The sequence below is a fragment of the Natator depressus genome, chromosome 3 (genome assembly GCF_965152275.1).
Source record: "Natator depressus isolate rNatDep1 chromosome 3, rNatDep2.hap1, whole genome shotgun sequence".
NCBI classification, from domain to species: domain Eukaryota; kingdom Metazoa; phylum Chordata; order Testudines; family Cheloniidae; genus Natator; species Natator depressus.
The window spans coordinates 195884977-195906950 of record NC_134236.1 but is presented as its reverse complement, the minus strand read 5'-3'; the positions used below and the strand labels follow the sequence as shown (position 1 = coordinate 195906950).

The following is a 21974-nucleotide window of genomic DNA, read 5'->3' as shown; positions in this document are numbered from 1 at the left end:
ATATATGTACAATATATATATATATGAGATTAATACCTTCAAAATGTCCCTTCCCTTTCCCTAATATGGTTAATATATTCCTAAAAGTTAACAGGGTTTGGAAGAGGATCTAAAAACACATACCAACTTGAATTGTTTTGTTTAAAGAGACAATTTTATTTCAGTCTTTTTTGATTTGCCTCATGTTAGGAGCATGCCTTCATAATTTAGCAGCTTATATTTAACGCAATTTCTGGAGAAAAACATAATTATCAGATCGAAATTACTTCAAGCAAAGCTTTACCTGACAAGCAGATACACTACAGAATTGACACATACTGAACTATCATTAAATTATCTTTAAAATTGTAGGTATATGAAATTACATGAAGTCAATTCATGTTAGTAGAAGAAGCACTACATGTTTAAACCACAATAACTCTATCCAATGCAATAATACTCATTAAATACATACTGCATGACTGCACTGCACAATAAGATTCAGGCATGAACACAATGATTAGATTAAAAATTCACATCCTCCAATCTTGTTTGAGTCAACTGTTTTAATCCATCAAATTTCACTCTTTTAGGGAACTTCCTCTTGTAATTGGCACATTTGGTTGGAAGTGTGGGAATAGCTGCTGTCTCCTAGAAACAAATTGTCTTCTCTTCCTTATACAGGATATAATTCTCCTCTCACAGTCTCTTTGAGGGTGGGGGGAGGGGGGTGTCAAGATTAATTGTGAGGGAGTGTAGAAAACGCCAAGCTACACATATCTGCATAGTGCAGTGGTCTGAAGATTAGTAGAATGACATTGTACAGCCAATCATTTAGCCTTAAGTAAAATATTCAAACTCAGACAAAATAAGAGAACAAAAGAAAATACATATAGAAAACAAACAAAATCTGAACTCAAATAATACATATGCCTTCATATATACTCAACCACAGTGAGTATAGTGAGGCAGGATAGTCCAGTGGTTAGGGCTTGGGCTTCAACTCCCTGGACTTCCTGTGTGACTTTGGGCAAGTCACTTTGCCTCTCTGTCTTAGTTTCCCATCTGTAAAATGGGGACAATAGTATTTACCTACTCCACAGGGATGTTCTGGAGGATAAATTCATTAAAGATTGTGAGGCACTCAGACACTGAAATTATGGGGGACATAAATACCTCATATGGGTAGTAGATAAAAGTTACCTTTTACTTTCTAATTTTTCTAGTTCCTCTCGTTGCTGTCTCTCAAATTCTAGTCTAATTAAAAAAATAGGGAAAAATGAGTGTCATTTCTTGAAAATTATAGAACAGAAATAAAGCATGGTACATTTTATATCATGGTATCTGTTTTAAAAGTTTACATTGATATTGTGGCCTGGCAAGTTTTACAATAGCTTAATACGCTCTATAAGAATTGAAAACATTTCCTTAAATATGGCCACCAATTAGATTCTGTGCTGCTGGGCACTTGTATGGAAGCTGAAAAGTAAATGAATTTCTGGGAAGAAACTATTTAAATAGTAAAATTAAACAAGACAGATAAATGATTAACACAGCCTCTGCAAGTTAACTATATGCAGACATGGCAATCAATATATAGAAATTGAGTTTCTCTACCTTAGACAGATTGGTCCTTTTACAGGGAACAGACTGCCACAGGAGGTAGAGAGAAACAAAGTGATCAATTAAGAAAGGAACTGACAGAAAAAAAAAGTCAAGAGAAAAGCAGTAAAGAATATTTTAAAGCCAACAACCTATCTACAAAATTAGCTTTTTTAAAAAAGCAAACGCTCAGACCATTAGCTTTGCTCTCTAAGAGGTTACATTAGTTAGGTTCACATTCTCCAAGCAACAGTCAATCACACTGTAACTCTAACTAAACAGCTATTCACATAAATTAAACAGTTATTTTTCTTAAGCATGCTTTTCATATGCCAATGATTGTTATTCAACTTTCATGTTCCTTTGACTTATTAACTGGGCACAAATTTGAGAAGACTAAAGGTATTGGAATTTCAAAAGGACCTAAATGGAGCCTGAAAGCTATTTTTTCTCTGAATAAGCAAATAATCATTGTAATTCAGTTGTTCTAATATACCTAACAAAAAGAAAAAGCAGGCCGACATAAAATGAAACATGGTATAAAACCCCATTTCAGGGCATCAAAATATTTGGATTCACAGGGTTTTCGGTAACTGAGGGTGTTGTTGGTATTTTGAATACTGCTGGGAATATTATGTAACATTAGAAGAGTCAGGTGCCTGAAGCTCTTGAACAGAAGTCTTCCCCCGCCCCCCCCCCCGCACAATTTAAATCTAAATAAAACAAAATATTTGTTAAGAGACTCTTGCCCAGGGGCATCACCTACATTTTTATAAGAAATATTTTCATATTAAGGACTCAGTTGAACAGTATTAGTATAAATACATAACATATGCTTTTATTTAATATTATTTCCTGCAAATAGTACAACTGTCAACCACAGAAACGGAAAAAGAGGTATTGTATGGGGCAGGTGCAATTGGAAGATAAAATATATGGCAAGCATCTACCATTTTTTATTTAAATAAAAAGCTAAAAAAACTGGATTTCTTGTACTCTAGGCACCTCTACCAATCAGTTTAAATACAGTAGAAATCAACAACAAACTGCACAACACTCCATACACATCACTTTATGACAGTGAAACGAATTAAAACAAATCCCACTTTCTGTAGGTATCACCCCATAGGCTATGATTTAGTCACAGAGGTCGCGGAAGTCACAGAATCCGTGATTTCCAGCGACCTCCGTGACTTCAGCCTGCGGTGGTCAGGAGCTCCAGGGTCCCCCCCACACACACCTCAAGTGGGGGCAGAGAGCTGCAGGGTATCCCCGGTACCTCTAGTGGGGCCCCCGGAGCTCCAAGCTGCTGGGGGGGGTGAGGGAACCCCCAGCTCCCAGCCACCACAGGTGGCGGGAGAACCCACAAGCCCCCAGCTGCTGCAGGCAGTGGAGGAACCCTGGCCGCCAGCGGGGGTACACCTGAGCCCCCAGCAAAGAACCCCCAAGCCTCCGGTCACCGCAGGCAGCGGGGGAATCCCCGAACCCCCAGTCACCTCAAGCAGCGAGGGAATCCCCCGAGCCACCGACCACGGGCCACCCTGCAACTCCTGGCCAACATAGGAGGCAGGAGCACCCCACAGCTCCCGGCCCCGATGGGCAGCAGGGAACCCCTGGAGCTGCAGGTGGCAGGGGTACCCTGTAGCCCCCAGCTGCTGCAGGTGGATCCTAGCCCCTGCGCAGCTGGCCTGCTTCAGGCAGCGTGGGGACCCACAGATCCCCATTTTGTCAGGTATATTTTTAGTAAAAGTCATGGACAAATCACGGCTTCCGTGAATTTTTCTCTTTTGCCTGTGACCTGTCTGTGACTTTTACTAAAAATATCCATGACAAAATCTTAGCCTTAATCATCTCTCACCCTCAAAAGCTCCATTAAAGAGGATAAGCATGTCCTAAACGTCAACAGGTTTGAGTTACTGTAGACCAAGATGAGGAACACATTCCAAAGGAATAGAACCCTCACAAAGATTATCTCGCCAATAAGCCACTTGTGTTCACGTCAAGGGGATGTCTACTAGCGTGCCTCTGCTGATCTCAACTTCAGTAATATGGTACAGAAAGAGAAGAGGTCTCTCCAGAAGATAGACCTAAAGCTACTTAGCACTTTATAGGTCAATGACAACACCCAGAGCTCCATCCAGAAACACACAAGACGACAGAGCAGAGCACGAAACACTGGATGGATATGGTCCTGATGGGACACTTCACTTAGGCATGTTGCCATATTCTGCTCTAGCTTTAGCTCAGAAATGGGGTTAAATACAATGCTTTAGTCTAGTGTCAGGGTAATAAAAAGCATGAATTACAACAGTGTAGTCTGTCACAGAAAGAAAGGATACAACCTCTTCAAAAAATGAAAGTGAAAAGTTGCCTTGGGTACCAATAAAAGATGACCATCCAACAAGAACTAGGAATATAACCAGACTATCAGATTCCGGACACACTTAATACAGTTGGAAAGCGTGCCAGACATGGACAGACATAAATTTGCCATATTTCTCATTGCCTTCCTCCATATTACCTCTGTTTACCAGGACTGTGCCTCAGACAGTAAACTTTTATCCACTCTCACACCTCAACCAGACTTTGGAAAAGGAACTCAACTGCACTGTCGGGGTCATACTACATACAGCTATTATACTGCATACTAAAAACAACAACGCAACCATATGATTCCTTATTGGTGGACTCGTATACATATTATTCAAAGGAGAGGACAAAAGTCAACTTTGGGGAGCTTCATACAAGAGCAGCCTATCAGTAGAAGAGCAGTTCCTCTTTGGAACAAGCCTACTTAAAGCAGTACTATCAACTCTTACCAAGATCAAAAGCATGTCAAAATAACCTCGTTGTCAATAATATCAAAGACAGCTAAGAGATCTAATACCAGCATGAATACTTGGAGCCAGGTGTAAACTGGTATACTGGTGATTTCAGTGGAGCTAGGCTGATTTAAAGCAGTTGAATATCTGGTATTGATTTTCATGTATCACTAAGTAGTTGTTAATACCCAGATAAGGGTCAGAGAATTCTGAGACATCTACCTACTGTGACTTATCTTGCAACAAACTTATCAGTAATCTTTACCACAAGGAGTTGTGATCGTTTCTTGAGCACAGGTCATACCAAAGACTCTTAAATGCATCAGATTGCCAGCTTCTCTCAAAAGGAAATGTTGATAATTTCCATCAATAAAAGGGTAAGCATTTCCCTGATGGCCTTCAGCAACTAGTAAAGACATGGATTAATGTTCTCTCAATACTTTCAGTACATGTCAAGAGTGCCACTGATTAAAACTCAAGCAGAGATGAGGTAACGTTTGCCTCCTCGTGACAAAGATACACCAACTTTGGTCTGAATCAGAATGCAGTTTCACCATAAAACAACAATTTTCTTTCAACAGAAAGTACTCAAATCAGCACTCAGGTGGACACACCCAGAATTCACCAAGCTGTCTACAACCCAAAACAAAACTGATTGAGAATTTTGTCTCTAGGAAGGATTTTGCAAAGAACCTCTACTTGCCTTCCCACAACTACTGCATAAGAGTTTTTAAATTCTTTGAGAGTTGATCAGTTTCCCTCCGAGACTTCTATCATTGTTCTAGCTCTCATCATCTCCTTCCTCTTTCAGTTGTTGCAGGCCATCTGTGAACCTGATGACTCTGAAGGGAAAGCCAGGGAGGGCAGTGTATATAGGCCACCTCATCAATGGTTAAGGATTAAAAGAGTACTATAGAATTGCAAACCATCAACTCAGTGATCCATCAGAGGAAAAGCTTTCTCCCTCAGAGCCCTTCAAAAATGCTCTGGCTCTATTAATTTCCCAAGAGAGACCAACGAAAAGGTCAGCTGAAGTTTATATGATTTATAGCTGTTTGTTTCCACATCCTCTATTATTTGTTAGTAGCATTTGGAGTGTATTAGGTGAAACTAAACTACTAAAATCAGCTTGAAATGCATAGAATGTATATTAAAAGAAATTTCACCACTACCATCTCATGTCACTGTCAATTTTACAAGCATAAGCACAGTAACTTGCTTTTCTTTTTTCATTTTTCTTCTTCAGTGAAAAAATCCTTATATTTCCTTAACATACATTAGGTATTAAAAGCATGAGTAGTATAATCAAAATGAAGAAATTCTACATTAAACTTTAAAATAAGGATAAAAACTGCCCTTTGTTCTTTTGCACAATTCCCACAATGGAATTTAATCTGATTTATTTGGAGTTAAATGGACATCATTATCCCTGAAAAAAATAAGACTTTAGGTATACTATATACCAGATAAAAGCAGCAAAGAGTCCTGTGGCACCCTACAGACTAACAGACGTATTGGAGCATGAGCTTTTGTGGGTGAATACCCACTTTGTCGGATGCACGTACGTGTCAAATTTGTAAGTACTTACATTGTGGACATGCTGCAGGGTAAATTAAGCCAATTCTAATAGCACAATACTCCAATAGCTTAATTTAGGCAGCACAACATGTACTATTACAGATGCACAACTATGTAGGCAAGACCGAGTGCTGGCAAGACTACAAAGATGTTACAATACTAGTTTAGCACCCCAATGTATATGCTTAATTAAAAAAAGCTAAATCTATGGCAAGACCAAGGTTTCTCATAAGTGGTTTTAAAGGTATAGTAAAATGTAACTTACACAAAGTTCTCAAGTGAAATCTTCAAAATAAATCTATGAACAAAAGCTCTCTTTTACCCACAGCTTATTAGCTGAAGTAGTGTCGAATGATACCGAATAAGTGACGAAGAGTGAAAATAAGCAGAACAAAACATTTTGGACATTAAACCAAAATTTTATTTAATATGGCACAACATTTTACAGAACGACAACAGAAGTAAAACTAACCCTGCCTGAAGGCATCATAATTGAATTAAAAGAATCCCTAAAAATTCCTTAGAGAACTGCATTATTATACAAAAGGTTATTCTTTGTGAGGCACACAAAATTCTCACTGTATGAAAACCACAAAGAGAGAGACCCATTTATATAGAAAACCTGCAGAAAGTACAGAAATCTCCAGTAATCAGCCAACATTTAGCAACAGTTACCACACAGTGGTATCTAGAATAATGCAATTATAGCCTGTTTTGGATAGACTAATCTGACTCAAGTAACACTGTTGGCAATTGTCAAACTTTTTAATCACTAATTCAGACTACATTACTGTCATACTAGTAAACCTAGATAAAGTTCTGGCTCTGGTACAGAAAAAACCTAATTTAAAAGAGTTTTTTTATAATGCAATATGGTAATTCTCAGTTTTAAATGTACATAATACATTCAATTATGTTAATCCTTAAGGCCACAAAAGATGACAATTGCCTTCATAATAATGCACTAAATTTGCAATTGTTACCTGTTTTGCACTTTTGGTTTGTCTTATTGTCCAGTTGGGCTGCAGTATCAATGTTAATACATGAAATGTCATGCCAATGCACCAAACACTTAAACAGTTAAATAACTGCAATGTTGACAAGGTACGATTTAAAAAAAATAGCAATTTACATCTTTCATCTCTTTTGTTCACTGAGGCAATAGAAGTTTGTCCCCATCTTAATATTTTCCCCTTACTCTTGTATATCGTCTTTGTATGCTATATCCTATTCCTCTTTTGTATTTTCTTATTGTATCTTTTCTCTACTTTTCTCCCTTCCACTTTCCTTTTCTTACTTTCTACGTATTCCTCTCTACCTACTTCATTCCTTTATTTTCTTTCCCTGTTCACTTCACTTCCAAGTTTTTATTCTTTAAACGGTAGCTAATTCCCCCACTCCCAAACTACCTTTTATTCTTTCATACAAAGATCAACTGACATGTTCATTCAGTAGCCTTGGTTCTGGAGGGGTATAGCTTTCAAAAGGGCTTGAGCTGTTTACGAGCTGAAGGAGGACTTGCGGATAGCCTTCAAAGACCCACATTTAAGCCCGGGTCTTCTGAAGCAGAAGAAAAAGAATGGATGTATACTTACTGCATCCAGGTATTTATTGCAAAACTTGATTGTCAACGGAGACTAAACCAAGTGCTGCTACAAGGTCATAAAATAACCTAGTTACTCAGAGTTACAAACTGCTTGGTCAACCACACATCTCATTCTGTACCGGAAGGATGCAATCAGGCAGCAGCAGAGACCCCTCCCCAAAGAAAAGAGCAAATACTTTACAGTACTATGTTAAACATCAAAACAATAAAGACAGAGTTTAAAAAAGATTTGACAAGGTAAGAAAACGGTTTCTGTGCTTGTTTCATTTAAATTAAGAGGGTTAAAATCAGCATTTTTTTCTGCATAGTAAAGTTTCAAAGCTGTATTAAGTCAATGTTCACTTAGACTTTTGAAAGAACCATAATGTTTTGTTCACAGTTACAAACATTTCAGAGTTATGATCTCCATTCCGAAGGCGTTCGTAACTCTGAGATTCTACTGTATGTGCATATACAGTAATTCTGATAAGCCTTAGGATTTCAGGAGTACATTCTGAAGACACATCAAGAGCAGGAAAGCAAGTAATCTTACCTGCATGAATAGCCACTAAAGTTTAACAAGCTGGCTAGTCAAAGCTCTTTATACTACCTGGCTGAATTTACATGGCATGAAAATCTAAAAAGCAAAGTGTTTACATTTAAAGCTGTGTTTCCACCTAGAGAAGAAAGAGAAAGGTAGGACTAATTGTCCACCCTATTCCAATTCCACCTGCTCCTTAATATTAGGATACAGAATATCAACCTGTTTTGAAAGCAGAGCTGGTTAAACTAGCTTGTGCAAAGTGTTTTAAGATCAACTTCAGGTCATTACAATTTTATTAGAATCTAGGGCTGTCAATTAATCGCAGTTAACCCCCCCCCCCCCCCCGCCATCCTCCCTGTAGTCACTTCCCTGTTCTCCCAGACCCTGCTTCTGCTCTAAAGGACTTGTAGATTCTAAAGTGTTATGTTGTTTTATTATGTTAAAATAATAATAATAATTCTACACTTCTAACTTCAACTTTCATGATAAAGAGATGGCACTGCAGTATTCGTATGTCGCAAACTGAAATACTATTTTTTAATCTTTGTTACAGTGCAAATATTTGTAATATAATATACAGTGAGCCCTGTACACTTTGTATTCTGTGTGGTAATTGAAATCAATGTATTTGAAAATGTAGAAAACATCCAAAATATTTAAATAAATGGCATTCTATTATTGTTTAACAGTGTGATTAAAATGGTGATTAATCTTGATTAATTTTTTTAATTGCATGACAGCCCTATTAGAATCCAAATGTTTGTTTTTTTAAAACTACTTGCTGCTTTAGACAGAATCCCAGAGAGAGCAATATAATCTTAAAATGAAACCTCCTATGGCACAGGTAACTTTACAGAGTCCAGGACATGACCTTCAAATGGCTCTCAGAAATAGGAACCCAACTTCATCAGTGGAGCTAGCAATAAGCAACTCTGATTTATAAGCGATCACAGAAAATGAGAACAGAAACCCACAGACTCTTCTGCCATTGACTGTCCAAGATACCAGACCTTACAAGCTGTTTATTGCAATTTACAGAAACTGTAAAGTTAGCTACCAGCCCTTATGTTATGAATTGCTGAACCCAGAGAAGGGCCATGTAAGTAACAGGCCTTGTAGAAATCAATCGAAGATGGAAGGCAAAAGAGCACTTCAAACCACTACTATCCAGCTGGTGGGATAGAGACAAGAGAGATTTGGATCCATATAAAATTTCAAACCTTTAAATTTTAATATGAACTACATTTATGACCCCACAGAGAGCTTCATCTCTCACTGCTTCATACTTCTCTATCTTCAACATGTTGCTTTGGAAAAGTATTCCCAAATGTTAGTGCGTTGTGCTACACACTAACTGCAGCTTTACAATGTAAAAAGTTTTGAACACTTAAATTAAAATAATGTTTTATTTTAGCTACTAATGTGAATTTTTAATACTTATTTACTGTGAAAATGACCGTTAGAACTGGATAGATGAAGGCATAATAGAGATGGTAAAGGACGTTTTGATTCTTAAATTAATATTGAGGTCTCTCTGCCTGTTCAGCTGTAACCTGCAAGAGCCTTAAAAACACAAAGTCTCCTAAACGTATGAATGTGGGAAATTAAAACATGCCTCTAGGTCCTTCTTCCCTATGGAGGAAGAGGGCAAAAAATAATTGCAGCATAGGAGAATACCAAGAACATGACATATTTGACCTTCAGGGATAATTCTTACCCTGCAAGCTGAAAAGACTACATGGAGAAAGAGCACAACAAGGACGGTAAATATCTTTTTTTTTTTTTTTAAGATTTTTTAAATAAATTCTTAAGTATACAATATTCACTTTCATTTCATTTCATTTCATTCAATATTCATTCATTCAGTGCCCATTTAAATCAAAGGTAACCTAAGATGACAATCTAATCTTCACATCATAACATGATCTGTGTAGATTGGAAGTATTTTTTGGACACAGACTTCATGACATGAGTGCCATTAACTTCCATTGACACATTGTTTTGATGCTACATCTTCTCCTGCAGTCTTCCAATTAGCATCAATATTAAATTGTGATAAAGTTTATAGGAAGTAATTACAGTGGATAAGCTCAGTTGTGAATCATAGAATATCAGGGTTGGAAGGGACCTCAGGAGGTCATCTAGTCCAACCCCCTGCTCAAAGCAGGACCGATCCCCAATTAAATCATCCCAGTCAGGGCTTTGTCAAGCCTGACCTTAAAAACCTCAAGGAAGGAGATTCCACCACCTCCCTAGGTAACGCATTCCAGTGTTTCACCACCCTCCTAGTGAAAAAGTTTTTCCTAATATCCACCCTAATTCTCCCCCGCTGCAACTTGAGACCATTACTCCTCATTCTGTCATCTGCTACCACTGAGAACAGTCTAGAGCCATCCTCTTTGGAACCCCCTTTCAGGGAGTTGAAAGCAGCTATCAAATCCCCCCTCATTCTTCTCTTCCGTAGACTAAACAATCCCAGTTCCCTCAGCCTCTCCTCATAACTCATGTATTCCAGTCCCCTAATCATTTTTGTTGCCTTCCGCTGGACTCTCTCCAATTTGTCCACATCCTTCTTGTAGTGTGGGGCCCAAAACTGGACACAGTACTCCAGATGAGGCCTCACCAGTGTCCAATAGAGGGGAACTATCACGTCCCTCGATCTGCTGGCAATGCCCCTACTTATACATCACAAAATGCCATTGGCCTTCTTGGCAACAACGGCACACTGTTGACTCATATCCAGCTTCTCGTCCACTGTAACCCCTAGGTCCTTCTCTGCAGAACTGCTGCCTAGCCATTCGGTCCCTAGTCTGTAGCGGTGCATTGGATTCTTCTGTCCTAAGTGCGGGACTCTGCACTTGTCCTTGTTGAACCTCATCAGATTTCTTTTGGCCCAATCCTCCAATTTGTCTAGGGCCCTCTGTATCCTATCCCTACCCTCCGGCATATCTGCCTCTCCTCCTAGTTTAGTGTCATCTCCAAACTTCCTGAAGGTGCAATCCACACCATCCTCCAGATCATTTATGAAGATATTGAACAAAACCGGCCCCAGGACCGACCCTTGGGGCACTCCACTTGATACCGGCTGCCAACTAGACATGGAGCCATTGATCACTACCTGTTGAGCCCGACAATCTAGCCAGCTTTCTATCCACCTTATCATCATACAAGGATTGGCCAACAATAAGGCTAACTAGCTTTCACAGATGTGGGAATGTGCCTTACAAGCATGCAGATATATTTTCAAAACAGGATGACTAGCTCAGATGGAGAGCTATTGGATGCTCCTCATCTTGTCAATTTCATAACCTCCATATCTCCTTATCAATGCTGAGTCTGCAGTGGTGGATTTTGCTGTGGAATCAAATCTTTGCCTCATAATTGTGGTGCAGAATCTAAGTTTGCATAAAAAGAGTAAGCATACATTTTATACACAAAAGATCTATGTTAAAAAATTAAACTTGCACAGTCAAGGAAATGCAAGAATTAAGGTTTTCTGTGTGACCTTAATTTGGCCTTCTTTTGTGTACGCATTATGATACAGACTTAATTACATGATCATATATTATTTTATTCCCACGCAACCTTAATTCCGGAATTTCTGAATTTTGAGTGCTTGATTTACAAACTTAATAATGTTCTTTTAACAGTTTGTGTACAATTTTAGATAGGTTTTTAAAATAGTAAACTGAAAATCAAACAAATTCATTGTGTGGCATCATACAGACACCACAAGGGTCATCAGCAGGATTGGAACCTTTAAATCTACTACATGCTTGAGCTATTTGAGTAACAGATAGCAGTAGTAGGTTGTCATCCTTTGTGCAGAGCAGAACTAAAGGGGGAAGAGATACACACTTTGCCAGTAGGTTTTCCAAGTATTTGCTGACAGCAGAGGAATTCTGAGACTCAGAAACCTTGGGTTCCATTCCTGGTTATGGTAGGGAAGTGCTGCAGAGAGCACAGATCATTCTGCTCTTTACCTGCAACTTTGACCCCTTCTACTCCATCCCCTCCAAACTTTCCTTGTCCCAATATTGTCTTTTTCTCAGGCTGGCTCCTTGTCCTAGTCCAATTCTCCTCACCTTGGCAGGCCCCATCTCCATTCCTCATGCTTCTCATCTCAGATCAAGCCTCATTGCCCAGCCTGTTCTAATCTTCATCCCTAGACTCCCTGTCACAGTTGTTCCCCTTGTAACTTGCCCCAGTCTTCTCTCTACTCCCAGACCCAGTCTCCTGGTCTAGCCATCCCCAATTTATCCCTACCCCACCCCAGCTCCTTGTCCCCAGCCTTCTTATCCAGCCAGTCCCAGTTCCCCGTTTCCTGACTCCTCGTCCGATCAGTTTCTCTCTTCCTCGCCCCCCTCTTCATGTTCTGGCTCGGAGTCCCAGTCTCCCTCCCCAGTCTCCTCATTCAATCTCAGTGTACCACCATCCCCCAACCTCCTTCCCTCCGCCTTATTTGTTCCTAATCCCAATTTCCCACCTAGCTCCTGCCTCAGCCCCCAGTCCCACTCACTGTGTCCTGACAGACGCAGTCTCCCCTACCCAGTTCACAATCCCATTCTCCTTGCTTAACCAGTACGAGACTCCTCAGACCGCAGCTCCCAGGCCCCAATTCCATCCCCCTTTCCACTCCCCTGCCAGCCTCCAAGCCCAGTTTCTCCCTTGCCTGAGGCTCCTTGTCCTAATCTACTCAATATTCCACCCCCATGTCTGGCTCTTGTCCCGTCTGCACTTCAATGTGGCAGCTGCCTCCAGCACAGTCCTGAGCCTAGGTGGCAGGACACTGGGAGCACAGTACAGAGCCCCTTGCTCTCAGTTATGGTGCCCAGACCTGGTAACAGCCTAGCCCACAACAGCCCAGACCTGCAACAGCAGAGAAAGTCCTGCTCGGCCCTTGGCTAGCTATATGGACAGAATCTCCAGAGTTTTTAGCTGCTAAAAATCTATTGAGCGCATATGAAATGTGATTTTTCCCAAGGTTTATAACTTGGCCAGACTTGGGCAGATTTTCATGGGGACTGGAAAAGTCCTAACAGAAGGCCACCCCTCTGCCAAATTTTAAGTCCCTACTCTAAAGCACAGGGGCTCTGCAGCTTTTCAAGGGAAAAAAGGTCTCCAAATTATTTTTAAGATGGGCACGTTTTCCCAAACCATGTTCTTATAAACAGCTGAACTATTTTGGCTGACAGTTTCTAACCATCATGTAACATATCAGCCCAAACAGTTAAAGTTTGACAAAGCTACAAGCAAATGAATCAGGGTCTTGTAATAGGTCTTACAGGGTTGTGCAGCCTCACTAATGGGCAATACCATCAACCTCACCTATAATAATTATGCATAATCAATGCAAAAATCTGTGGCACACTGGAAACTGAGCAGTAAATTACATGTCTAAATAATTAGCACAATGGCTACTGTTACTTATTGCACTATTCTTTGTCACATTTATTTCAATAAAAGCCTTCACATTTAATTATTGTGCCTCAGTCTCCACTCTGCTACGTGAGAGAACTGCAGAATCCACGCAGCCTGGTCCAGCGTACATGCAGTAGCATGTGCAGAGACACACTTTAGGGTTCCTCCCTTTCAAAGTTAGGACACCCGCTCTTGGTGGCCGCAGGGAGTTTGTAGGCCAGCTGGAAGTTTGTTGGGGTGCCCTGACTTGCGGCCACACATTTCCCGTTCCCACCGGAGGACCCAGCATACCACCCGTCGACAGGGATCCTCAGTCCCTGGTTGGGGTACACACCCAGTCTACGACTGTGGCCCCTCAGGTTGTGGGGGTTGAGCAATGAAACAGTCTATAGCGTCAGCCTCCTGGCTGGGACAAACAGCCAATGTCCAGAGCTCAGGCCTCCAGCATGTGGGCTGAACTATTACAGAGTCTTTGACCTGCAGCCTCCTGGCTGGGGCAAGCAACTACAGTCTGGGACTCCAACCAAACAGTCTATAGCCCACAGCTTTCTGGCTGGGGCTGGCAACAACCAAACAATCTCAGTCTCAGGCCCCTTTGGGGATGTGGGCTGAGTGACCAATACTCACTGTCTCAGGCATCCTGGCCTAATGTTTTGTGCCCGGACAACTGCTGGGTATGGGGTGGGGTAGGGGGACCTGGGCCCACCCTGCTTCACTGGGTCCCAGCCCAGGGCCTTAATGGTGGTGGATGATCCCACCACAGGATCAGCAAGGAAACAGGCGATTGCTATCTAGCATCCCAGAAGCGCAACTGGACCAAAATCTTGTTTCCCACAGCTACTTCCTATCAGTTTCTGTTGGTGCTGCTCAGTCACTCCCAGGCTCAGGATTAGGCAGCCCTTCCTCTGGTCTCTCCCCGGGTCTTCTGTGCCCTAGGGCAGTGGGTTGCCAGTCTTCCCCGCTACCAGTCCTGGAACTCTGAGGACTCATGTCTCTGTGAGAGACATCTGCCTCCTTCCGTGGTCCCGTGACAACTGAGCTGCAGGGCCCTACTCTTGTACTTCCTGCATGTGGGGTGGGCTTAGCTGAGCTTCCCAAGGGAAATTAACCCCCTCTGCACTGGAGGGAGGCTACTCTGCCTCACTACACACACACACTATATGAACAAAAAGAAAAGGAGTACTTGTGGCACCTTAGAGACTAACAAATTTATATATATTCACATATAGCTATATGAACAGGTGACGATTATACCAGTAACCAGTGAATGAGGGAACATGGCTGCCTTTTGTAATAAAGGTTTATAATTAAGAAAACTTTCTATATTCTTGGTTGCTTCTGGATGCTAAAAAAGTAGCTGTAGCCAAGGGCACTCTTTTCTATCTGCACCTGGCTAGACATCTATGAAATCTACAGCTGACATGTTGACCCTGCCACAATAAGAGGAGGTTACTTATTGTAACTGAAGATTCTTCGAGATGTGTGGTTCCTATCTGGATTCCAGACATGGGTGCGCATGTGCCGGAGCCAGAACTGTTCAGCTGTACTTTCTATTGACCCACACATGCATCTTCCGCATTTCTGTGTCCAAGGCTATAAGAGGCCATGTGGGTCCACATCACTCCAGTATCCCTTTTACTCACAAGTAATGAAGTCCACAGCAGAGGGGATGGAGGGCAGGTATTGGAATACAAATAGGGACCACACATAACCTCCAGTTCCAGTAAGTAATCTCCTCTTCTTCTTCTTCAAGTGATGGTTCCTATATGGATTCCAGATGTGGGAGAGTGGTGAGCAGTGCTCAGTGTGAAGGCGGGTGCGCGGACTTGCGTGAAATCAGTCTGCAGGATGGCTCGGCCAACAGTCGCATTCACCACCACTGCTGCGATTGCATAGTGAGCAGTGAAGGTGTGGACAGAGCTCCAGGTGGGAGGGGAGGCATGAGAAAGGAGGTAGCATTCCGCAATACAATGGGAGATCCATTTATGGACCCATTGCAAAGAGAGGGCCTGGCCCCTGCAGCATTCCGTGATGGTGATGAAGAGCCTGGGCAAAGCCCAGAAGGCATGGGTGAGTTGCAGGTAGAAGGCCAGCGCACGGGCGGACATACAGAGAATGCAGCGTTTTCACCCTGGGGAAAGTGTGCATTTTGAGGTAGAAGATCGGAAGGTGGAGGCTTTGGTTGAGGAGGAATGGAGAGACCACCTTGGGGAGAAATTTGAGGTGCAGGCATAGGGAGACTTCGTCTTTGTGGAAGACGGTGTGCGGGGGGTTCAACCATCATAGACTCCAGCTCGCTAATGCGCCACAATGACTGCCACCAAGATCATCTTCATGGAGAGATGGGCGAGGGAGCAGGTTGCAAAGGGCTCAAAGAGTAATTTAGTGAGGGCCGAGAGGACAATGTTCACGTCCCCACAGCGGGTAGTTTTATGTACCAGTAGAAAGGCCTTGACCAGGCCTTTAAGGAAGTGAAGGGTGGTCACGTGAGTGAAGATGGAGGAACCCATCCACAGCAGGGAGGAAGGCACTGAGTGCTGCCAGATGGACCCTGCTGGAGGAGTGGGTGAGGCCTGTCAGCTTAAATTGGAGAAGATAGTCTAGGAGGAAGGGAATGGAGATGAAGTCCAGAGGGTAATGGTGACGGTGCACCCAGGTGGTGAAGTGCTTCCATTTTGCCTGATAGTAGGCTTTGGTCAGAAGAACATAAGAATGGCCATGCTGGGTCAGACCAAAAGGTCCATCCAGCCCAGTATCCTGTCTACCGACAGTGGCCAATGCCAGGTGCCCCAGAGGGAGTGAACCTACCAGGTAATGATCAAGTGATCTCTCTCCTGCCCTCCATAGTTGTCCACCCTCTGACAACCAGAGGCTAGGGACACCATTCCTTACCCATCCTGGCTAATAACCATTAATGGACTTAACCTCCATGAATTTATCGAGTTCTTTTTTAAACCCTGTTATAGTCCTAGCCTTCACAACCTCCTCAGGCAAGGAGTTCCACAGGTTGACTGTGTGCTGAGTGAAAAACTTCCTTTTATTTGTTTTAAACCTGCTGTCCATTAATTTCATTTGGTGGCCCCTAGTTCTTATATTATGGGAACAAGTAAATAACTTTTCCTTATTCACTTTCTCCACCCCACTCATGATTTTATATACCTCTACCATATTCCCCCTTAATCTCCTCTTTTCCAAGCTGAAAAGTCCTAGCCTCTTTAATCTCTTCTCATATGGAACCCGTTCCAAACCCCTAAAATCATTTTAGTTGCCCTGCTCTGAACCTTTTCTAATGCCAGTGTATCTTTTTTGAGATGAGGAGACCACATCTGTATGCAGTATTCAAGATGTGGGCGTAACATGGATTTATATAAAGGCAATAAGATATTCTCGGTCTTATTCTCTATCCCTTTGTTAATGATTCCTAACATCCTGTTTGCTTTTTTGACTGCCACTGCATGGACATCTTCAGAGAACTATCCACAATGATTCCAAGATCTCTTTCCTGATTAGTTGTAGCTAAATTAGCCCCATCATATTGTATGGTATAGTTGGGGTCGATGGTCTCCTGCTGTGCACAAGGATGTCGTGCACTGGAATAGAGCATGCTCTATCTACACGCATGCCGGATCAAAATACCAAGCCATGAGGTGGAGTGGGCCAGGGCTGGGATGCCACAGGCATCCCTGCGCCTGAGTGAGGAGGTCCCAGGGGGTGAATCTTAATATAGTTCACTGGGCCAAATACCTCCTCTGATGCTGTCCCTGAAGCAATGATAGTGGCACTCAGTGTGGCAGATAGGGGTGTGGGTCGTGGGTTACCTTAAGTTTAAGCAGCCCACAGTGATGGCAAACAACTTACCTTCCCCTTTTGGTAGAAGGCTTTAAAACCTGGGCTCCCTTGGGGGTGCTTTTTGTTTGTTTTCATCAAAGTTGGGGTTAGGTTTATTTCCAATTTCCTCCTCCTTCTTACCCTGGGTGACATGGGGATTTTCTTCCCCTGGGATTTGCGCCCCACATGGGCTCTCGATTCAACCTATTCACCAGCAATTTGTGCAGCCTCTAAAACCGTGGTAGGTTTTTTGTTTGTTTGTTTTTTTGTCGCCACAGATGGCTGCTTTTCCCTCATCTATAACTATACATAACTAAGGCTGAGATTATGTCATGGAATCCGTGACTTCCAGAGACCTCTGTGACATCTTCTGCCTGGGGCTGGAGCTCCCAGCTGGCCCCTGTGCAACACCCTGCCCCTGCCCTGGTGGGGGGACCCTGCATCTGCCCAGCAGTGGCGGGGGGACCCCCTGGAGCTCCCAGCTGCTGCAGGGGGTGAGGGGACCCCACAGCAGCCCAGCCCCCGTGGGGGACCCCAGAGCTCTCATTCACTGCAGGTGGTCCAGGAACCCCCCCAGAGCTGCTCAGCCACCGTAGGCAGGGGGGGAAACCCCAGAGCTGCTCAGCCGCCACAGGCAGGGGGGATCCCAGAGCTCCCGCTCACCACAGCAGCAGGGGACCCCGAACCCAAGCAGCAGTGGGTGCTGAACCTGCCTCCCCATTTTGTCAGGGATATTTTTAGTGAAAGTCAGGGACAGGTCATGGGCTTCAGTCAATTTTTGTTTATTGCCCATGATCTGTCCATGACTTTTACTAAAAATATCCGTGACAAAATCTTAGCCTTACCTATAACAATTGCTCCTGGGCCATCAGATCAAACAGTTTTTCATAATTACCTTCTGCCCTAGCCCCCGTTATCCATTTTCTCAGAAAACGACACATTTTATGCACATATTTAACATGAGTGAAACTGTCAAACATTTTGAGATGTCCGTACTTCAGCTGATATGTGTCAGGGGTAATCTCAAACCTTTTCAATACATTTTCTTTAAATTTCATATACACCTTAGCATCACCCTCCTCCATATCATTAAAAACTTGTCCGGCTTTCCCAGTTAATCTGGTTAAGAGGATAGGCATCTTCTTATCCTCTGCGACTTGTGCATCCCACACAGTTTTCCCAAAGGTGTACGGGTACTCTTCAATGCAATTAGTCTCTTTAATAACGAGGCAGACTTTCTCCTATCCCTGGTGTTGGTGGGGGAGTGTACTCACAGGCTGAGGAAGCTCCTTTTGCTGTTCCAGTATTCTGAGTTGCAAAGTATGAGGTTCCAGCTGTCTTGTGTGCCCTGTCCTCAGCTTCCATGTGTTTTTGGTGGGCTCTCTTCTCAGCTTCCTTGTCTTCCTGATCCAAAATCTCACCAAGGTCTCCAGAGCTCATGTTCTTTATGGGCTGCCCAGTACTGCAATCAGGCCAGTTCAACTGCGGTGTTTTCCTCTGTGGCATCTGGGGCAGAAAGATTCTTGGACTCTCTCTGGTCAGCACTTATGAGCAAAGCTCTCAGCTCCTGGAGTTTTCTTTTTATGGGATATTTCGCTCTCCTTACACAACTATTCCAGCCCTTTTCTGTCAAGACCATCATATGACTGCGGTTCACTCATTGTGACTAATGTGTAACCTTTAAACCTCTCAGTACCAAGTTTACACTTTTATCAGAGCTAGGTTATGATCTCTAAACCCATCTGACCCATAGCATGTGAATCCTGCTAAGAATACACGAGTGTCAAGCTGTCTGGAGTGGCTCACAAGCATGAGTACCAACCTCAGGACAGACTTAAGAAGTAGGGCATAAACCCCAAACTTGTTGTGAGCTCTATACTTAGATTTCACCAACCAAGTATCAAGTGTGAACTCCTAAGTCACTACAACAACCTTAACATGGAGTCACAGACAGTGCACTTGGCTACTCTGATCTATCTTGACACCCAGGCATGCTTGTTTTTGTGACAGATGGTCCCTTACACCAAATACCACAACAACATTCAGGTTACTCCCAGTCCCAAAGGACCAGTCACTTACCACAGGTCAATTGCACCCTATATCTTTCACCAAAGACAAAGCTTGTAGCCAATCCTACAATAAACTAACTAAAGATTTATTTCTTTTCTTAGTTAATAAGAGTTAATTACAAGATTAAAGCAGGTAAACACACACACAAATGAGTTACAATCTTAGACTCCAAAAAGTAATAGAAAAAAAATAGCTGCAATATGCTAGCTTTATATGTCCTTCAGGGCTAAGCCAGGCCAAGCACTAGGGAACTCTTGCTTTTGTTTAGCAATCTTCACCCCTCAGAGTTCAAGCAGCATAGGGATGCACAGGATCCTTCTTGTCAGGTATTTTTATTCCCTTCCCCCAGAGTTCAAGCTGATGGGATGAGTCCACCTGCATGTCTCCTCTTCACAGGTGTGGGGGAGCAATCAACAAAGTCTTTGTTCTTTGATATTTCACAATGGCTCATTAGCTTTCAGTTGGCCTTCTTGGTGGCAGAACATAATACCTTCCATAGGAAGCCAGCATTTCTACACTATTAAATGCTCCTTTCTTGTTTGATGACTCACATAATTACGGAGGACTACAATGCAAACATTTAACATAACCTTAAAACATGGGGTACACTGATGTTATAAGTAAAATTAATACACACAGCATCCTACAAGCATTTCATAAAATCTAAACACTAAACCCATTCTTATAAACTTAACGTCTGTTGAACAATACTAAGACGCCAGACTGGTTTTCAGCTATGTAGTTGTCAGTGTTCAGTGAGGCCTAGGGCCTTGGCATGAGCTGGCACCTGGCCTCTCAGCGTCACAGTGTTCTTTGGGGAAAACTGTTTAGACTTTATTCCTGAAAAATACTGAGTATATTAAGAGTTCAAATACACTATTCAACTTGTGTAATTTCAAAGAAAGTGGGAGGCCCAAGTGCTTTGAAGACCTTGTAGAGAAGACAGGGGTGATCTGCCCAAAATTCCTTGTCACAGAACACAATCTGGTCTATGCCAGAAGTATTTTATGAGGTCAAAGAAGGAATCCTGTCTGGCAGGCACATTCTGGCAGTATCTGGAGATGCAGTGAACTCCTCCAGGGATAGAAAAATTATTCCCAACCCTCCCATCACATACTTTTCTATACTACAAAACTGTACCCTAAGTTTGATGACAGAGTGAGACAACCTTGAACACAATTTGCCTGGTCTACACTGACTGCCAAATTGTGGTCAATACCATGAGATATAACTCCATTGTTCATAGCAGTGTTCAAACAGGATAATAGCCTGGAAAAGGCACGGAGAGGCAGAATTATAACAAGGGGCTCTCCAAGAACCCGCCCCCCCTACTGCTTTACAAGGAATAATCTTACGAACAGTCAGTAGTAGTTTTTTAGATCAATCAGTTTTGGGAGGCTGGGGAAAACTTCCACTTTTTAAAAATTCTTTTTCACCTCCCTCAGAAAAGATAAATGTGAAATTTATGAGCAACCAGTTCAGTGTCTTGAGTTCCCTGTGGGTAGCTTTCTGGCAAGAGAGCAATAATCATGTGTGTGTCAAGGAAACCAAACAACATTTTTATACATAAGCTACAGAATTGAATGCATTATTTAAACTGAAGTTATCACTAAATATCCTATCCTGCAAATCCTAAATATCACTGAAGTTATCACTAAATATCCTATCCTATCCGAGAGTGCTGAAGGAATTGGCGGCTGTGATTGCAGAGCCCTTGGCCACTATCTTTGAAAACTCGTGGCGAATGGGGGAAGTCCCGGATGACCGGAAAAAGGCTAATGTAGTGCCAATCTTTAAAAAAGGGAAGAAGGAGGATCCTGGGAACTACAGGCCAGTCAGCCTCACCTCAGTCCCTGGAAAAATCATGGAGCAGGTCCTCAAAGAATCAATCCTGAAGCACTTACATGAGAGGAAAGTGATCAGGAACAGTCAGCATGGGTTCACCAAGGGAAGGTCATGCCTGACTAATCTAATCGCCTTTTATGATGAGATTACTGGTTCTGTGGATGAAGGGAAAGCAGTGGATGTATTGTTTCTTGACTTTAGCAAAGCTTTTGACACGGTCTCCCACAGTATTCTTGTCAGCAAGTTAAGGAAGTATGGGCTAGATGAATGCACTATAAGGTGGGTAGAAAGCTGGCTAGATTGTCGGGCTCAACGGGTAGTGATCAATGGCTCCATGTCTAGTTGGCAGGCGGTGTCAAGTGGTGTGCCCCAGGGGTCGGTCCTGGGGCCGGTTTTGTTCAATATCTTCATAAATGATCTGGAGGATGGTGTGGATTGCACTCTCAGCAAATTTGCGGATGATACTAAACTGGGAGGAGTGGTAGATACGCTGGAGGGGAGGGATAGGATACAGAAGGACCTAGACAAATTGGAGGATTGGGCCAAAAGAAATCTGATGAGGTTCAATAAGGATAAGTGCAGGGTCCTGCACTTAGGATGGAAGAATCCAATGCACCGCTACACACTAGGGACCGAATGGCTAGGCAGCAGTTCTGCAGAAAAGGACCTAGGGGTGACAGTGGACGAGAAGCTGGATATG

General features: G+C 42.6%; 1 protein-coding gene across 6 annotated transcripts in view; it reads right to left on the bottom strand.

The window, feature by feature from the left end:
• KIF16B (kinesin family member 16B) overlaps positions 1-21974 on the bottom strand; it is a 274972-nt gene that overhangs the window by 134764 nt on the left and 118234 nt on the right. For 3 of the 6 annotated variants that reach the window (XM_074949613.1, XM_074949615.1, XM_074949617.1), the window contains exons 18-19: positions 1597-1629; positions 1183-1236 (exon numbers count right to left, since the gene is read on the bottom strand). In XM_074949613.1, the coding sequence (XP_074805714.1) occupies positions 1183-1236; positions 1597-1629 (87 nt within the window). The remainder of the gene's footprint in view (positions 1-1182; positions 1237-1596; positions 1630-21974) is intronic. The other 3 variants (XM_074949614.1, XM_074949616.1, XM_074949618.1) reach the window with 1 other exon arrangement.